The 21,294-nt window shown below is 36.8% G+C and overlaps 1 protein-coding gene across 1 annotated transcript; it reads right to left on the reverse strand.

The window, feature by feature from the left end:
• Positions 1 to 875: 875 nt before the first annotated feature.
• LOC127875437 (glutamate receptor 3-like) lies at positions 876 to 21,087 on the reverse strand. The gene is made up of 8 exons (XM_052420496.1): positions 20,956 to 21,087; positions 17,248 to 17,277; positions 9,439 to 9,603; positions 7,941 to 8,130; positions 6,254 to 6,412; positions 4,916 to 5,072; positions 3,972 to 4,578; positions 876 to 3,747 (listed from the first exon to the last, which is right to left on the reverse strand). The coding sequence occupies exons 1-8, from the start codon at positions 21,019 to 21,021 to the stop codon at positions 3,643 to 3,645; spliced, it is 1,479 nt and encodes a 492-aa protein (XP_052276456.1). The 5' UTR covers positions 21,022 to 21,087; the 3' UTR covers positions 876 to 3,642.
• Positions 21,088 to 21,294: the final 207 nt, after the last annotated feature.

Genomic DNA, 21,294 nt, shown 5'->3' on the forward strand with positions numbered 1-21,294 from the left:
GAAATTTCGCAGCGAGTAAAGTCGAGATATAGAGCGAATATTGACACGAAATAGACGCTTACATCTTTCTTGCTGATATGGCTGAAAAGTGAGCGTCATTTAAAAAATTAATACAAATAATAAAGATTATAAAACGGCGAAAAAGAACTGCTTCGGCATCGTCGCCATATTTTCTATAACATGATTACCCCTCTGAAATATGCCGGTAGATATGTGACAGTGAAATATGCCGGTAGATATGTGACAGTGAAATATGCCGGTAGATATGTGACAGTGAAATATGCCGGTAGATATGTGACAGTGAAATATGCCGGTAGATATGTGACAATGAAATATGCCGGTAGATATGTGACAGTGAAATATGCCGGTAGATGTGTGACAGTGAAATATGCCGGTAGATAGGTGACAGTGAAATATGCCGGTAGATAGGTGACAGTGAAATATGCCGGTAGATATGTAACAGTGTATGCCATTTAAGAGACGGTGATTACAGAAACAGTCAGCTGTATGTACACATGGTCTAATTAAAGTAAGCGCGCAAGCGTTTGAGAGCTGTTTAATGTACCAATTAACCCGTTATTAATAGCTGACGTTCTCTATAAACGTATATTTATTGCATTTGCAGAATAACTAAATGACACAAACCCCTTTAACAAGTGTTATATGGTGTGAAAAAGTCCATAAAAATCATCAGGAATATCGCGTAAATCTATATGCAGTCTATAGGTAAAGAAGCCATTTTGGTGTTAGCTTGTCTATGTTTGATAACCGCTAAGCCACGTGATTAAGTGGGCGGAGCGATCATCGTCCAGGCGTCATGTCAATTTAAATAATCTTGTACTTCAGTCGTTGTTTAAACAGACATAGAAACTCTATATAGGTGAGGCATTTTATTTATAAATTGGTTAAAATTTAGAGTATTAACACCACACCACGTCAATCGAAAATACTACATTGACAAAAACACCAATTTAAACACAATGTCTAAAAATATAAATGAGGCTGAAAAGGCTAAACATGTGAGGAATATATTGAACGAAATAAGAACATTTAAAATAGTTTACGAGTATATTTTTTAATTCTTAAAATCAACCGGAAAAAAACAACGGCAATAAACAATTCGAAGCAAAAGTTAAAAGATGATATTGAACTACATATCACATGATATAACGCTCCATAATATGAGTCGCGTTCTGAGAAAACTGGGGATAATGAATGTGCGTAAAGTGTCGTCCAAGAGTAGCCTGTGCAGTCCGCACAGGCTAATCAGGGACGACACTTTACGATTTATGGTATTTTTAGTTTCAAGTAAGTCCCTCCTTACTGAAAATCAGGTTTAGGCGGAAAGTGTCGTCCCTGATTAGCCTGTGCGGACTGCACAGGCTAATCTGGGACGACACTTTACGCACATGCATTAAGCCCAGTTTTCTCAGAACGTGACTCATATACATGAGAACTATATGAATTGAATCATAGAGCTTTTTGATGACATGGCACAAATCAGTTAATATAAAAGTGAGTGATAAAAGACGTTATTTGGAGAATAAGATCCCCAATAACATCTTCAGCCTAATCTCAGTAGGTAGTACACATATAATATGCAAATGCCTTCAATAGAGAACAAAAAAGTTAAATTAAATTGACATACACATGGGTTGTGGGATTTCTCATTATTTTAACATAAGTATGGTATAATACGATATTTCCTTCTTGTTATAGTGCATTTTAGAGAGATTTTCATTAGTTTGCTTGAATAACTGTAATGCATATGAGCCGAAATGGGTCAGTTATGTAGCGAACCCGCATTGCGAGATTTTAGCGCAGCCGCAATGTTTAAAACATGCGTACCGCCTCTCTTTGCTCGGTAAGACGTCAAACTGTTAAATCTATATATTGGCTAAACAAAAGAACTGAACAAAAACAAATACTTCTGACAAACGCAGTAAAGTGTTCTGGGTAATGGATGATCAGCTAAACCGGGAAAAATATTATTTATACACCGGAATAACATACGGCGAAACGAATTTTCTTTTATAAGAGCAACCATATTTTAACAAATCTGGCAAAATGGTTATTAAAAAACTCCGAGTCATATAAAAACTGCATATGCAACAACTACATTAAGTGCACAAAAACGCGAGTGTCTACAATAATACTGTGCAATACGTACACGAAAAAAAATGGTTCATTATTCCTGAAGTACATGTTTTAACCACACTCGGTACATTAATGAGACTGTAAAAAAAGTATCAAGCACACAATCTCCCACGCAAATTTAAACTTGCCCACTTAACAAATGAGTTCAAAATGTAAGTCATAGCTATACGATAAAGCTTGTTATTAATTTCAAAGTAAGAAATACTTTCTTGAATTGCCATCAGACAAAATAATACAATTAATATAATGCAAAATATATCAAACTGAAAATAAATAACATGATTAGCTTTTATAGCAAAAAACTTGCAATTAACGCAAACTTTAAATAAAGTAATAATAATATTATAAAAGCAAATTTAACAAGTTTAAACCGTCGCAGAGGGTCGCCTGACCATTTCTTCCGATTTTTTACAGACCACGTGGAGCTTATTAAAATACATTCATGTGAGAGAAAAAAATAACAAAATTAATAAACTTGATAAATAAATGTACAGTGAGTTCAATTTACACACAACCTACGCCGTTTTCGCCATAGGCGTCGTTTAACAAGACAAAAGTACTCTGAATCATGGCATTCAATATGACATTTCAAGTGAATTTTACGGAAGAATTTGGTGACGCAATTGCAGTATTTCACGAAATATGCCTTAACATTATCGCTTTTTTTTCGACATACGAACAAATCTGTAATGGTTCTCCTGTGTAGTTTAAAACTACAATAATGGGAGACTACAGTCGATAAAGGATAATATGTGTTATGTTCTAAGAAAACTGGGCATATTGCATGTGCGTTAAGTGTCGTCCCAGATTAGCCTGTGCAGTCCGCACAGGCTAATCACGGACGACACTTTCCGCTTTCATGACATTTTTCGTTTAATTGAAGTCTCTTCTTAGAAAAAATCAAATCTAGGCGGAAAGTGTCGTCCCTGATTAGCCTATGCGGACTGCACAGGCTAATCTGGGACGACACTTTACGCACATGAATTATGCCCAGTTTTCTCAGAACACGACACATATAAATGTCCTCGTATCCGAACGTTCCCTTTTGTCTTTAACCCCCTACACAGCCCAAATATTCATTTTTTTTAATCTAATAAAGCAAAAAAAGATACAAACATTAAATTGTGAAAACATATCTAACAACTTTGTATGTATTGACAGTCGGTTTGAGCAAAGTGAACCCATGAGTAGTTGGTACTATGTTCTGTACTTGCAGTGAAAACATTGTTTTAGATGGAGATTATTAAATATTTACGAAACCAATGCTTTCCAAATAAAGTTAATAAATGTATGTATATTTTTTGGCGAATTTAGCATAAAACGACATGGCATAAAAGTCCAAATGGTGTTTATGTTTTTCATCTTCTTATTCCTTCCACGTACTGTCGTAAGCGTGAACGCCGAGTCGTGTCATTCTTCGTAGATAAACGGGCATCCGAAGAAGAGCGTAACAAGGGAGGTAAATGAAGCGATTTATATATTGAGCTATACTTGAGTTGCGCCCCCTGGTCTACTATCGCCCGCAAGAAGTTGGTCGCTGACGTTCAGGTTTCTAGTTTTTTCAGCACGATCGACATCGTCGTCCGAATGCTGAAGAAAACACAGGCATTCGATCATACTCCTATGCAATTTATACTTATTACTATGTGCATTTGTGATGTACTCGTTTTTGATATGCATAGTACTTGTATTTAGAAGAATATATTTAAGTAAGAATACTATGGAAAAAAAACGAGAACCAATTGTAATCCTTGGATTAATTTGACTAGATAGATAATACATGTAAAGTCTACAAATAAAAAAAAAAGGCTTACCGATTCGGCCCATCTGTAAATGCAGAATTCGATTGCCGTAATTATGCCGCCAAGTACAATGCCCACGACGAGTACCAGAATCGCGCCGGAAATGTCCGCTAAGCCGACGGCGTAAGCCTTCGACGGAGCGTTAGTCATATCGATCAGAGAGTCCCCCGAATCGGAACACTCAGAACTGAACCAATGATCGGTAAGCTCTTTAAGCACTCCTGTTTCTTGTAGAGTGAGCAACTTCTGGTTGAGCTCCGCCTCCAGCGTATGCGAGCCAATGGGGAAGGCGAACGCTAGCTGCCTGTTCACGCGGCCTTCAGTAATCATAGACAGGTCACACGGCAACTGATTTGAAAAGTACGTCGCTGTGTCGGATTCTAGTATGAGGGTGAAGTCTGAAAACGGCCCGGTACGCAGGTACCGGAAGAGCGCCTGGAGGCCGCCGCTTTTCATCTTGTCGCTCTCCGAGGCATCGTACTCCGCAATCTCTTTGCGCGTTTCTATTAGCTTATCGTAGATATCTTTATCTTGGTCGTTCACTGAGTTTTTGAAGTACTCTTCCGTCGCTCCGCGATACACCATGCCGATGCGGATTTCCTCGTTTCTTGCAAGGTCTCTGAAATTAAAAGATGTAAAATGAGCTTAACCAGTTTTGTGTTCATTTGCAAAATTAAACTATTTTTATAGTCCACAAATATTTTCTAATTGCCCCAGCGTTTAAAAGAAACCTATGATTTTCAATACACTCAACTATAACACTCAAACTGATCTAGCATAATTATACCGGTTATCACTTGTTAGAATAACTTAACTCCAAGACCAGTGGTCTTCACAATAATAACAGTATTTTTTACTTCATTAAATAAATGATTTTGGAATAGCAAGATTAACCAACGACAAATGAATATAGACAAAGATAACTGACGGTATAGCAGCGGATAACAGTAACTGACTTGAATCCCCTAATCTTGGAATGCCCGGATGTGGAGGCGCTGGCGCGCAGGAAGTTCACAAGATTGGCCACGTAAAAGAAGAGGATGATGAGCACGAAGAACCACCAGGCCAGCACGAGCACCCGTGCACCCATAGAGCGCGGCGTCCTCACGTAACCTACGGCGTCGGAAAATATATAACTTATAAATATGAGCATCTCTCTGTGAAAACGGGGTTTAATGCATGTGCGTAAAGTGTCGTCCCAGATTATCCTGCGCAATACGCACAGGCTAATAAGAGACGACACTTTCCGCCTAAACTAGATTTTTACTACGAGACCGCCTTTGAAGGAAAAATGCAATACAAGCGGAACGTGTCGTCCCTGATAAGCCTGTGCGGACTGTGGGACGACACTTTACGAATATGTTTTTAACCCCGTTTGCACAGAGCGATGCCCATATGTTATTTTGATTGGCAACGTAATAATACATTAGAAGTGAGATAAACCCTTAAATTCTTCATACTGCTGGCATACGATTAACTATAATAAACTATAGGTAGGTAAATAAAAATGTATGTTGGTTGTCAGCAAGATTATGCAAATGTCATCAATCGCTTTTGTTTCAAATAATGATATGTCTCTAAAGGTGGGTTACCACTGCCGATCCGATCAACTCGATCATCCCGATTACCGAAATTTCCCGACCAAACCCGATCAAGCTCGACTAAAAAGGGTATACACGACTTCTTCTCGACCTCTTGTCGATTACACACGACCCCCACACGACTCATTCACGACGTCCACTCAACCATCTTTCCGATTTCCGCTCGATCATCTCGACCTATACGCGAGCCTTATACGATCTCAGCTTTACCAAGTGGACCTTAGCTCGATTGCCACCAGATCTTCACACGACCAGATAGTGATGGTCGTACTACAGTCGTACAAAGTCACGAACGGTCGTGTATTGAAACTTTGAGAAAAGAAACTTCAAACATTGTTGTTCACTAATCACTTTAATCATCATGGAGATTGAACAATTACAGTTGTGGGCCAGATGGTTAGAGCTCCAGAGAGACAGGACCATGGCTGTATTAGAGTTAGATGAGGAGGAAGCCGCCCAGGTGCGTAGGCGTAGGCGACAACGACGCAGGGAAGTGTGGGTTAAACAGTGGCTTACGCAACGGCCACTATATGGACAATATGAGCAACTACTACAGGAGCTCAACAGAGAAGACCCAAAAGGTTACAAAAACTTCCTCAGAGTGCATGCCGATCTGTTTGGGGAGCTTCTTCATCGCGTTCTTCCAGGATTAAGAAACAGATCAACACCTATAGGTAAGTCCGCCTTACTCACCTTGAAGGGAAAAGGCGCTGAGCACGAACCAGAACGAGTTGAAGCACGTGAAGGACTCCTGCTCACGGAGAGTCGCCTCTCGATCCTTACCCATCCGGCGCCACTCGTACGGGTTGAAGTGGGAGATGATATAAAGGATCGTGCCCGTCACCAAAAAGCCTGCAATGATCGTTTCGTGTAGGCATAATCATGAAGTGAACAAACCATTTGTAATGCTTTCCATCGATAATATGCGTGTTACTAACATTAAGCTCATATCAGATATTTATTACTTAAGCCCAAATGGCCAAGTGGAAGCGTATTAGATTTTGATATCAACTGTAAATGCCAACATGTATGTAACGTTGTTCTTGATATGTCAATATTATATATGTTTTCGAATATTCTAATCCTAATTGTGTACGTAAATAAATGATATATATATATATATATATATATATATATATATATATATATATATATATATATATATATATATATATATATAACAAAACTTTGATCAGTGGTTTTCACCCCGTACCAATTGAAGTGGGTGAAGTGTTAGGTGATGTACAGCAGAGTGTCCGTATAATGAACATATCGTTATTACGCTATACAAACACGATGCCAACATTGAAAAATTTGTCTAAGCACAAGGTTGCGACTCAACACATGTATAGTATTGAAACGTGCGACCGGCTTTCTGAGGCCGCCATTGAGCGCTATATGCGCGGCCAAATAAGTCCAGTGTCTTTTCAGAAGATCTCGGAAAGCCAAGACCTAGTTTTTGACCCCACTTGTCATAAATTCTTAATTGGTTATTGGTAAGAGGTTGGTATAATAGCATTCCCAAGTATAAATGATCGATGCCAGAATGCAATAAACGTTCACGCGTTAATCATTAAGATATCTCACTACTGGTTTTGTTCATGTTTTGTTCCGTTCATGTTGTGACAGTAGAATTCAATGATACATACTTTGATAAAACTCGCGAGACGTATGATATATTTTTAGCAAAATTACCACATACAATGGTGATACCGATATATTTTTTTCTGTGATAAATATGTGTTATTAGTTTCTTTAGTTTTGCGTACATGAGTTTATGTTTTCACTTTTACAAGTGGTCCTTTACAAAAAATATTAGGTATGAATATTCACTTCAGCAGACATTCTAATTATTACGGTATCTTAACACTTGTTTAACGCTCACAAATAATGTAGAGGCAATTTTGCAAATCAGTATGGGCTTAACTACGCTAGGAACCGTAACCCGTGACTGCCTGTATGGATAACTGCAGTTCAATTAAGCATACGACGAATACTACATAGAGTGTATGTATTCAAAAGTATTTAACAGCTTGTAAGGCAACGTTGGCCAGTCTAGTGTTTATCATTGAAATGTGTACATATTGGCTGCTTTCAGGAAAAACTGGGCTTAATTCATGTCAAATAAGATTAGCCTGTGCACAATGATTAGCTGTATCAATGATTTGAAGAAGAAAAAACCACATTGCGACCTGTGCTTTAAGACACATTTTTATAAATTTGAATTGGTTGTTGTCATTTCAAACTTGCAATATAAAAACTATAACATAATTTTGAAAACTGAGCTGCGTCTTAGATTATACAACAGCGAACAAATTCAGTGTCTTCAGCGCTTTGATTTTATTACGGTATCGATCATGAAAACATTTCCCTCACTCACACAGAGCTAATAGTAGCCAGACGGTCGCCTCCATAGGTCTAAACGGAAGTGAGATGTCGTCCCGCATGGAGCGCTTAGTGGTCTGCTTCCGCATCACGATCACCGGCCCCACCGACTTGAGGGGGTAGGAGAAATCGGCCACCATCATCCGCTTGACCGTCACCGTGAGAGGACCAGCAAAGTCCACCCTCTGTGTACGGAAAGGTTAGAAAATAGTGTGTATAAAATAGTGTGTGAATAAAAGCAATTAGAGTGATAACGGTACGATAATTACGTAGTGCTTTTTTTACGCAAAGTAAGGAATTTTAAGATTTTGGCATGTTTATTATAAAATATTATTTGCAAAAAAAGATAAATATATTATTAAACTAAAACATGATTAAACACATATTATTGCATTATACTAAGCGTGTTTGTCAAAGTAAAAACTAATTTGACAAACACAGTACTGTTGCTATTTATTGAACGTTTATGATTACGGAACGTTTGGTCGCAAATGTTCACAACGTATGCATGAACACTTAGCTATAAAGGCCTAAAACAATTTTGGCCTTGTTCTGTGGATACTGGGTTAAAAACATGTGCGTCAAGTGTAGTCCCAGATTAATAATCGCATATGATAATCAGTGACGACATGTTTCGCTGTAATGGAATTGTTCCTTTATTTGAAGTCTTTTCTAAACGAAAATCCACTGTGCACACATGCATTAAGCCCAGCTTTCCCTTAACAAGGTTAAATTTAAATAGGCCTTTTCACAGATTTTGGCATATTTTGAAGTTTGTCATTAAATGCTTTATATTGATAAATGTAAACATTGGATCTTAAAAGCTCCAGTAAAAAATCAAGAATAAAATTTAAAAAAGGAAAAAAATGTAGCCGGTACCAGGGCTCGAACCAGTGACCCCGGAGTCCTAGAGTTAGTCTGAAGTAAAAACGCATTAGCCCTCTCAGATATTCCGCCGGGTATAAACAGTTTAAGTATTTTATACCTTATATAAGCAATCTTCGTAGTTTCGTAAATTTAAACGACAACAACAGAACTCTCCAGATTATTCAATCGTTTCGCGTTGCAACGCTTTATAATTTTAAGGTTTTCAAATTGTCAAAAGATACATATAATGGCTATATTGGACTATGGTAAATGTTCAGTAATACTGTTTCCTCACAAATATCATAACTAAAACGAAAATTTGCGATTCTGAAACAACTTTTTTCAATTTTGTCAAGTAACCAAACCGTGAAAAGATCCCTTTAAAGCACCTGGATCCACACGCGGCTAGATTGCACTTTACCGGTACGCAGTTGTTTACCACTATCGACAAAGCAGGGGTTTGGGGGCGGTAGCCCCAATACTAAAGAAATATATAGGATAAAAGAATTATTAGGTGTTGTGTTAGGTGTTAGGTGTTGAGCGCTAAGCAACGATAAAATTATACGCTTTTCCATTCTTTTTTACGTACCGGTAGGGTGCAATTGCCCCCCCACACGCCCTCGTACCTTGTCGAGAATGTCTGCCATGAGGCCGGTCCAGGTGCCATTCGGTCCCTGACTTCCATATTCGCTCTTCTTCTCTATAGTGACGTTGAGCTGCATTCGCTCGAACAGGTCCGGTAGAAACCCAGTGTACTTGCCGCCATTGTTCTCGTAGAGGTAAGGCTCGGCCTGAAATGTGGCGGCGCCAACGTTTGGCAGGCGTGGTTGCAGAATATGTATTTAAAGGGAAAACAAACGATAAAGTGCACTGCTTTTCAATTTTAAGATTTGTGTCTGTATGTATACTTAAAACAAGATGTGTTTGTGAAACACAATGTCCCCCTATATGATGTTTGACCTTGTAGGATGACCTTGACCTTGACCCTTCACCACTCGAAATGTGCAGCTCCTTGAGATACACGCGCATTTCAAATATAAAATTGCTAGCTTCAATATTGCAGAAGTGACATTACATGCGCAATTTTGACCCATATATTTGACCTTGAAGGATTGACCTTTCACCACTCAAAATGTGCAGCTCCATGAGATACACATGCATGCCAAATATCAAGTTCCTATCTTCAATATCGCAAAAGTATTCATGAAATAAGCGATTTGGGCCACATATATTTGACCTCTGACCTTGAAGAATGACCTTGACCTTGACCTTTCAACACTCAAAATGTGCAGCTCCATGAGATACACATGCATGCCAAATATCAAGTTGCTATCTTCAATATTGCAAAAGTATTCATAAAATAAGCGATTTGGGCCACATATATTTGACCTCTGACCTTGAAGGATGACCTTGACTTTGACCTTTCACCACTCAAAATGTGCAGCTCCATGAGATACACATGCATGCCAAATATCAAGTTCCTATCTTCAATATCGCAAAAGTATTCATGAAATAAGCGATTTGGGCCACATATATTTGACCTCTGACCTTGAAATATGACCTTGACCTTGACCTTTCACCACTCAAAATGTGCAGCTCCATGAGATACACATGCATGCCAAATATCAAGTTCCTATCTTCAATATCGCAAAAGTATTCATAAAATGAGCGATTTTGGCCACATATATTTGACCTCTGACCTTGAAGGATGACCTTGACCTTGACCTTTCACCACTCAAAATGTGCAGCTTCATGAGATACACATGCATGCCAAATATGAAGTTGCTATCTTCAATATAGCAAAAGTCATTGCAAAATGTTAAAGTTGGCGCAAACAGACAGACAGACAGACAGACAGACCAACCAACCAACCAACCAACAAACAGGGCAAAAACAATATGTCCCCCACTACTATAGTGGGGGCAATAAAAATAGCAATAATGTTGGAAAAACAAAATGTTAGTTCTAGGAAAATTGAAACACTCACATAATGCCAATATTAAGATTAACATTATATAAATTATAGACTACAATTACAGGACATATACGTTTAATATATATGACGCTCTTATTTAGCACGATAGCGTGCAATTATTGATTGTGTATATATACATATATCGTAATGTCAATATCTATTCTTAAATGTGAATCTTTTATACTGCAGATTTACGTGAAGGCAAGTTGTGTATACATTGAGAGTTAATCTAAGTCACACACACAACCTGCAGCTGTTAATTGATAATCTTTCATCAGCGTAATACTTACTACCACACCGAATACCGCTATATGTTGCATTCTCTATCAGGCAGGTAATTTACACTACTTGTCTGTTACTGTATTTATCGCTATGAAATAAGTTTTCCCCTATGAACGCTTTGCATAGGTGTAATTGTAGTATTTTTGCTTATCGTGTTTCCTTAAAAAATATGTAAGCAATAAACGAAGGAAGATCTCAAATGACTTGATATTTAACATTTAAAATGGCATTTTAGTCCGAAAAAAATATACATAAAATAAACATTCGAAAAATCAATAGAAGTTCTTTCAGACGCAATCATCTGTGATGTACATTTGTGTGGGTATCAATGTATTGTACAGTCAGTGGGTGAATTCATTTCAAATTTGTGAGCGCTAGTATTTTTGTCTTTAACAACAACTTTGTTAACGCTTTTCTCTCTATGCCTGAAATTATGTCCCTTTATACACAGCCAATAAAATGTTGGATTAATTTCCAGCTAGTATACCTAATTAAAAAAATTCTACTGATGAAATGGCGATATTGAATATGATAGGGGTGCTAGATTGCGTTCGTCAGCAATTACAGCTTATGTTGAACGTGAATATCGTATCTCATGCAGAAATAATGAGCGGGTACAAAATGGCTTTCTTTAATTCTTCAAAATCAACAGACGTTTCTGATTCAATTTTATAGAAAGTGAGATAGTTCATTAATATAAGCAAGATACTAAGATGCTATTTTCTTACATTTAACAATTATTTTCATCGTGCCCATAAACATATTTTATATCATGTAAATATAGCTCGCCCCTTTTGTTCCCTACTCATATATGTAAATTTAATGTCATATAGTTTTATATTGATATACATTGTACAAATATATTTATCATTAATGGGTTTTACACAATTTCTCTTGAACTACCTTTGTGCACTTTCTCTTAAGGTAATACATTCCATGTCACGTGATATCATGGTCAGTTTGCGGTCAGCTCGTCTAGACATCTTGTATGAATGTCATCATAGGCTGTCGGCATTTAGAGTTTTATATTATTAATACAGTCTGATTTCAATTTTCTATCGAATCGTGGTTAGATTTTCATTTACAAAACTCGATCAGATGTAAATGCGACTTAATTAAATTATAACCATATACTTCAATCGAATCGTGGTTAAATTTTTCATTTACAAAACTCAATCAGATGTAAATGCGACCTTATAAAATTACAACCATATACTTCAATCGAATCGTGGTTAGATTGTTCTTATACAAAACTCAATCATATGTAAATGCGACTTTATAAAATTACAACCATATACTTCAATGGTGAAGGACAAAGTCATGTTTAGTACATAAAATGCCATTTGAGGAGAATGTGATCTGGACCGGGTTGCTCAAAGCAACGTTAAGTCTAAACGGACCATTAAGTGATAACGGGCCTGTTAAAATCAGCGTAAGCGTTAAGATTGTGTTGCTCAAGATAACGCTTTTAACGGCAAGTTTAACGGCAGTTTCTGATTATCTTAGATTGTCTCATCATCTCGATGACTTCACTGGTGAGGATCCATTTTATTTACTAATTTAATGCCAGTATCCGTTCACCAAAGTATATGTAATGGACATTTCCTTAAGTCGTATATACTGTAAATGCAAGAATATATTTAATATACGTGTTTAAACGTGAAAAGTACTATGTATTGATTAATAAACTGTATACATGTGAATTATCAACTGTACGCGTAATATTCAATACACTTCATAACAAACACTTCATGCGGTGAATAAGCGACTTACAACTAAATGGCATCAAGAACAGTTAAACCTTTGTAAGTTATTTAGTAATGTTCCATCTTTATTACCAAAATAAGGAAATTCGCAGAAATTCTTTTTGTAGATGTTTCTTTGTTACCGGTATATTGTGGAACACCCCGTTAACGAAGTGTGCATATTTATGCAGAACGCATAATGCATACAGGTAACCACTTTCTTCGCCAAAGAAAACTCGAAACATACTCATCTATCATTTTCTCCGAGAAAATGATAGATAAATATCTGAAGGATTGCGTAAACATGTGTGTTTTTTTCTTCGACAGTAATTGTGTTGAGTTCTCTAGAACAGATAATCAGAACATTACAGGGTAGAAAGTCCATAACCCTGGCAAAAGTTAACTTGTATATAGATTTTATTAAGTGTTGTATGACGGTGTCGGCTCTTGCATCCTAAGCAGCCAACTACCCAAAAGGAACTTCTTTAAATATTGGGCCCGCGGCATTTACAACTGCGGTCACGGTTCCGACACCGCCACCACTTATGCCATGATTACTTAATTATGCTACCACTGCCACAGATATTACTCCTACTTCTACGGTGAAACATCACATTCCAATGCTTCGCTTTCAAATTATTTTTCATGAATAATACATTCATATTCGCGACAAAATGTATCCGATTTGTGTGACAGTCTGTAACGAAAATGGGAATCCGAACAGAAATTGCTTAAGTTAAAGTTTTGGTTTCGACGTTCACTGTACATTAAAGAAAAAACTGAACATACTGTTAATCGTGGCAAAGCGAAGCCTTACACAAATCTTTTAAAAGGCGAAATATGTTCGATTGTGCCCTTGACCTCCCAAACACTATTGGAAAAAAAAACATATTTGAAAACATTAATAAAGTATTATTGTATAGTGCTAAATGAAATGTGTATGACTGGCGGTGGTGAGTAATATTGGTTATAGTTAAGGAACCTGTGTTATTTAGACATTTAAGTTCCCATATTCGCTCTCTAGTAAATTACCAACACCGTCTAAGACGCGTTAAAACTAAGAAGATTTAAAAAGTGTGACACGATTTCGCGTATATTTCGCATCATGTAGTGATATTGATGTTGTTGTATTGTTTTATTAAACATGTGCGTTTCTCGTATCTAAAACGTATGATATACTATTATATTCAAAAACCCATGACCATAGTAAGCACGGCTTTCAGAATTTCATACGCTAATTAAAACGGCCTACTGGTTGAATTTAAAATCGCAGAGCTCTAGGTATTTTTTTAAGCCAATGCGTATTTCACTCATGACTTTGTTGGCTGATCAGTAAAATACAAAATCAAACACTTTTGCACGAGTATTTTTTACATATATGTGCAGAAAACATGTAGTTATATTCAAGAACATCTAACCCTAAATCAATAAACAAGAGGCCCCAAAGGGCCCTGGGTCGCTCACCTGAGAGACTTAGATGGAAAGAAACAAAGATTAAAACTCTTCAGCAAATATTTCAAATTATTAGTATGACAAGACTGACTTTAAAAATAAGGTGTTCTAAAGTATTCACAATAGGCCTATATAGAAAATTATCCCACCCACCCTGGCAGTCATGTTTTTAATAACCAGATTTTTTTTAAATATATATAAAAAGAAAATGCTTCTTACAAACATATCGAGAAAACTGCCCCCTCCCCTGACGGCAATGTTTTTCCACTGATCACGACCATTATCAAACTCATCCGACATATCAATAAAACCAATGTTTTGACCAAGTTTCATGATGATTGGCCAAAAAATGTGACTTTTAGAGTGTTCACAGGCTTTTTCAGTATATAAATATAAGGAAAATGACCCCCCCCCCCCTGGCGGTCATGTTACTAGATGGATCAAAACCATTTTTGAACTCAACCGTCGTATCAGGAGGAAACACGGGTCGTTAACGTTGTTTTGTGAAATGAAGAGGTTTGCTGTTTCGGCAGATATATACATATATGCGTTATCAGTAGTTTTGTGTGTGTGTGTTTAAATTTTTGAAAATAGACATTTGTTACCCGTTGCGACAAAGCTTAGATTATTTTGGATAAAATTAATATGAGGACAGTAATTTAATAATGAGCATCAGCAAAAGATTAGATTGAAGTACATTTTTCAACAAATTGTTGTCCAAATTTGAGATCATGAGATAAGCATCTCAGCATCTTATAGGGGATGACTGTTTACAATCTGTTTAGCAAGAACACTTTTAGATACTGAAAACAACTGTATTTGTTCAAGAGATTGTGTTTTTATAAAATAGTTTTTGCATAATTAAATAAAATATGTTGAATTGTTTTATATATCAAAGTCAGTTATAAAAAATAAATGAGTATTAAAATATGTACAGCTACTAGAAATTCAATATTGATCTTCTTTTATAGTACAAAACATCACTTGATCTTTCGTATACATGTAGTTTTAAATGTGTGCAAATATAGAAGTAAACACCCACAAGACATTTGAAAACGTATCATATCAAAACAACTATCAAACTTTTTGTAATTTAAATGCACAAAAAATCTGTAGCATAAATATATTATTTTTGCAAAAACAAATGCAAATCAACTTTTCTTCAACAGTTGTTTGTACTTCTTAAAAGATGTGATAAGTTGTTTTTTTACTGCCAAATTGTTCACATTTTTGACAAAGTGTTTTTAAACAACTGGAACAATTTTAAGACTCACCTTGCATTGATTTTTCCAATTGAAAAAAAAATTAAATAAAACCTGCTAAAATCACAAATCTTTCATAATCACACACAAACTACTGACTAACTGAAAATTGTAGGGGTAAAACATTTCATGTTGTAATGTGTTATCTACACGTATCTTTTGAATGGTTTCCATCTGACAACAACACAAAGGTCTTTGATGAAAGTGACCATGCAGTTAATGGGCGTCAATTTCCAGGAGTGTTACACAATTACCACCTGGCAACAATGCAAGCACAGGTATACATGAGTTTTATAGAGAGTAGCCTAGGATAAGTGAACTTAAAGTCAAATAAGATTCATATGTAACACTTCTTGTTGTTTTATTGGTTTTACCACTATGTTAAATTTCTGCAAAGATATAGATTACCTACCCTGGCGGCCATGTTTTTCAACAAACCGTAACCATTTTCGAACTCAGCCAAGCTATCAATACAACAAATCTTCCGACCAAGTTCCATGAAGATTGGGCTATAAATGTTACTTCTATAGTGTTAACAAGGTTTCACTATAGCCATATAAGCAAAGCTGCCCCGCCGGGGCCTGGCGGCCATATTTTACAACAGACCGAAACTATTTTCAAACTCAGCCTAGCTATTATAAAAACAAATGTTCAGACCAAGTTTCATGAAGATTGGACTATAAATGTGAGTGTTAGAGTGTTAACAAGGTTTAACTATAGCCATATAAGCAAAACTGCCCTGCCCCCTAGCGGCCATGTTTTTTTACTGATCCTAACCATTTTCAAACTCAAACGACGTATTCAGGAAATAAATGTTCTGACCAAATTTCATGAAGATTGGACCAAAATTTGTGACTTCTAGAGCGTTCACATGTTTTCACTATGTACATATAGAGAAAACTGTCCCGTCCCTGGCTGCCATGTTTTTACACCGATCTGGACCATTTTCGAACTCGTCCGAGATATCAATGAAACTAATGTTTTGACCAAGTTTCATGATGATTGGGCAACAATTGTGACTTCTAGAGTGTTCACAAGGTTTCTATATAGCCATATAAGGAATACTGCCCCGCCCCCTGGCGGCCATGTTTTTCAATGGACCAAAACCATTTTTATAACTCAACCAACATATCATTAAGACAAACATTTTGACAAAGTTACATGAAGATTGGGCATCAAATGTGACTTCTACAGTGTTCACAAGGTTTTTCTTTTTTTTTACCTAGTGACCTAGTTTTTGACCCAGCATGACCCAGTTTCAAACTGGCTCGAGGTATCATTGAGACAAATGTTCTCACCAAGTTTCATGAAGATCGGACAATACATGTGGCCTCTAGAGTGTTCACAAGGCCACGGACGCACAACGCACGACGGACAAAAGGCGATCACAATAGCTCGCCATGAGCACTTTGTGCTCAGTTGAGCTAAAAAACAATGATTGGCTTTTGACTTACTAATTATTAATGATCAAAAGGAACTTAACTCAGCCCCATATTCACATAAACATGCATTTTCAAATGGCTGATCAAATAATCCCAATTGGGCAATGTTTGTCTGCCTGATAATTGCAAATGATGCATATGCCAATTTTTAGGATGATTTTTTTTTCAATCATCAAAATTTTAATTCATGTTGATTAGGAATTTTTCATCAGTACTTTACGCAAATACGCATCTTATCTGGACTTCTGTATACCGGTAATACGGATGGCAAACTTACCAGGACAGTGGCCATCTTCAGGTCTTTGGCCTGAAAATAATTGAAATAAAAATAATTACCAAACTATCATTAAATTCCATGTTAAATGCCCGTCGATAAGGGTGCGTAATTATAGGAATGCCGTCAGTCAGTCAGTTCGTAAGTCTGTATGTAACACTTTCGTGTCCGCCCCATATCTCCTATACCATTTGACGGACGTTCCTGAAACTTAACTTAAAAGTAAACAACATTGCGACGATGTACAATAGCATGAATCATTCACACAGGCACAATGTCAATGTAACTATACATATATATATATATATATATATATATATATAAGAAAAAAATAATCCACTCCCAAGCGGCCATTTTGTTTTTGGCAAACTATACATTTTTTTGGAACTCATTTGTATCTATAATTAGACCTTATGTTTTGACCAAGTTTCAAAAAGATTGGACCATAAATGTGACTTCTAGAGAATTTACAAGGTTTTACTACAGCCATATAAAGAAGATGCCCCATCCCCGGCGGCCATGTTTTTTAACAGACCGGAGCCAATTTTTGAACTCATCAAAGATATCATTAGAACAAATATTTCGACCAAGTTTCATAATTATTGGACAATAACTGTGACTTCTAGAGTGTTAACAAGGTTTTACTATTGCCATTCAAGGAAAGATTTCCCGCCCCTTGCCGGCCATGTTTTTCAACCAACCGGAAACATTGTCAAACTCATCCAAGATATCATTGACACAAATCTTCTGACCAAATTTCATGAAGATCGGACCATAAATGTGGCTTCTATGGTGTTGACAAGGCAAATGTTGACGAAGCACGACAGACGACGGATGCGATCACTAAAGCTCATCATAAGCACCTTCTTCCTAGGTGAGTTAAAAATCGAGCCAGTATTTTCGTGTCATACTAGTATCTATTTTTCCCATTTCATCTAAGGATTTTCTTGAAACTTGGCTACAATATTCAAGCCGTTGAGGAGATGAAAAGAAGATATGTGTCAGTCAAGACGGCCCGGCTCAATGTCAATTCCAGATTTGAAGATCACATGACGGGATTGTTTGAGCTTCGATTTGTGTAAGTGCTCCATATATCTAAACCCGTTAAAGCGTTCCCCAAACGTTAGCTACAATCTTAAGGGCATTTAGACAAAGTGTATAAAGCTTAAGTTTGTTACGCTGGCTAAATATAAAATGCCACACATAAAGGTCTATAGTTTTACCTTTTTTCATGAAAAGTGAATGTCATTGAGACGACATACAGAAGTCCGAGTCAACCATGCTTGTTTAATATCAATATCACGTCTTTCAAACGTCATAAGAATCTCGGTGTGTGGGGATATTGCCGTCTCTTTAACGGCCTTGCTCAAAGCTTGAGCTTTACAACATTTAATTGTGATCTAAAAATGTTCCGTATATTGTAAATTGTTAATGATACAAATATGCCATAAAACATCTAATATTTTGAATGGCAATCGGAAACAATAATAATTGTAATTAACTAATGCTTACCGTTGAAAATGAATACATGAATGCAGTTACATTTTATAAACGCTGTTGTGCGATAATGGTAAACACGTGAAAACGCCAATAAATTTACTTACCCACCGATGGAAAGAAACATACCAGAAAACAATCACATATCATAGGGACGGGTGGGTGGGAAAAGTGAGAAAGATAATATTAAAAACATTGGCCTAGAGAAACCACAATTCACAGGAAAAATATTAAAACATATTCAACAACTACAATATATGATTAATCATTTGACTGAATACGATTTCTTCCATGCTGTTTCACACAAGACAAATATTATTGACAATTATTATTATTCGTTTCAATATCGCATATGGTTTTGTATATTTACACATGTAGATATAAGGTAGGATTACGTGCGAACTACGTGATGTAATCGTGTCCATATTCAGAACATATAACTGGCCAAACTGTCCATATTCAGAACATATAACTGGCCAAACTGTCCATATTCAGAACATATAACTGGCCAAACTGTCCAGATTCATAACATATAACAGGCCAAACTGTCCATATTCATAACATATAACAGGCCAAACAAAAACACGAAGATTGTTGGTCTCGATTTACATTGTGATACGTTGACTTCTAGATCGCCATTTAATTAACCCATGGTAACCGTTGCATTCAACCATCAGTCCAAATGCCAACTTAAACAGCGAAGTAGGTTAGGCGATTGGTGGACAGAAGTGTCTAATGGATAACGTGTTACTTAATATAAGTACATAGATTTTTTTTAAAAGATAATTTGACTTTATACATGTGAATAAAGTATTATCCAACATTAACATGTGGTGTACTCTGCACAGACTAACCACGGACGACACTTTCCGCTTTTATGCATTTTTTAAGGATGTCTCTTCTAAACCAAAATCCAGTCGCGGCGTAAAATGTTGTTCGTTAGCCTGTGCGAACTGCACAGGCTAATCTGACACGATACTTTACGCACATCTCAAAACTCGAAACTGGGTGGCCTTTAATCGAAATGGGTGACTCCATAATAAACTTGAACTAGCCCTATACACGACTATCAATCGCACAGTTCGTAAAGACGGAAGAATTTAAATCATTTTACTAATATATGACGGACCTTAATTATAAAAAGAACTGAAACTGACAAAAACCTCTATGTCGATAACAATGATGTCGGAAATTATAAATGTTGGCATAAATATTCACAGTATTGAAATAACGAATTGCAAACACAAACCACGCGCGGAACGCCGATAACCTAGAGTACAAATGTGTTCGTCCTGAGAACGAAACGTCTGCACGTGTTACCTAAAACCTCTTGAAAGAAAATGCAGATTATTCTGCTCTTTCTATGCTGAATGAACGAGTTATAACAGTTGGTACTGAGTATCTTTATAATACAGATCGCAAACTCCTATAAGACATATGTGACTGTTTGCGTTAATATTCAATACATCATCTATCAGCATCGTTTTATGTCATGTCATGTTTTGTTCAGTTTTTATATGGGCACAACAATGAACATGACTTGCACGTATACGTGTTACTCTAATCGCTCAGAAAGAAGACAACAATAGTACAAATATGCATAAACATGAAAAGAAACAATACAATCTAAGTAATATAGACCATCCAGTGGGAAGCTACATCGATGTTTAGCTATGGACGAGTTTTGTTATGATGTGCGATTAAAGGGTTGGGCCAACTCTAATGTTCCGAGGAAGTAGTTTTAAGGACTACATACATAGCTTGAAACCGTTGTTTATTACAAATTTAACCTCGATGTAATAAGAGAAAAAATACGAAACGTCGTTCAAACGATGCGATATTACTGGGTAACACGATAAAACAGTCGGACTATTCTCAATGTTAATGTACGTTTATGTTACTCTGTGTATATGAGAGTTGCACCTCGCTTGAACAAACTCATCGCGACAACGCACGCGCTTGGTACTCATTACTCGAAGCGTTCCAAGACCGTATCGCCGATGACATCCCCCGATAAAAAATCCTCGAGGTAATTACGATATCCCAGATGGCGCACACGGTGTTAAACATCAGTAACAGTATTGATTAAACGGCGCAAGGAAGATGGATATCGGTACTAGTAAATATGGTTTCCGAGCGTTGTTTTCCTACTGGGCAGATCGTGCATTAAGAGAGATAGTAACACAGTAAGAATAGTAATAATGTAGCTCTTACCTCGATGAATACATGTAAAATTCCACAAAGCAACAAACAAATCGTGGAATGTTTAGCGTAAGCCATGTTTTTTCTAATCCAGTTATTGAATGAGAGCGCGCGATTGTATCGCCAGCACAGGTAGATACTGACACAATATGCCAGCACACAATATCGCTCCACTTGATGGGAATGCTGCGCGTGCATCCTCTGGTTTCCATGGAAACCATTTTAGCGCGGGGTGGGGGTGGGGCACATGCTCTTGTAACTGTCTTAGAACCTTAGAGGTTTATTTCTGGCAATTTAAGAAATGTTCAATTGTGTCTAACAGTCCACGTGTTTATCTAAGACGTAAGTCAA

This window comes from Dreissena polymorpha, chromosome 3 (genome assembly GCF_020536995.1).
Source record: "Dreissena polymorpha isolate Duluth1 chromosome 3, UMN_Dpol_1.0, whole genome shotgun sequence".
NCBI lineage: Eukaryota > Metazoa > Mollusca > Bivalvia > Myida > Dreissenidae > Dreissena > Dreissena polymorpha.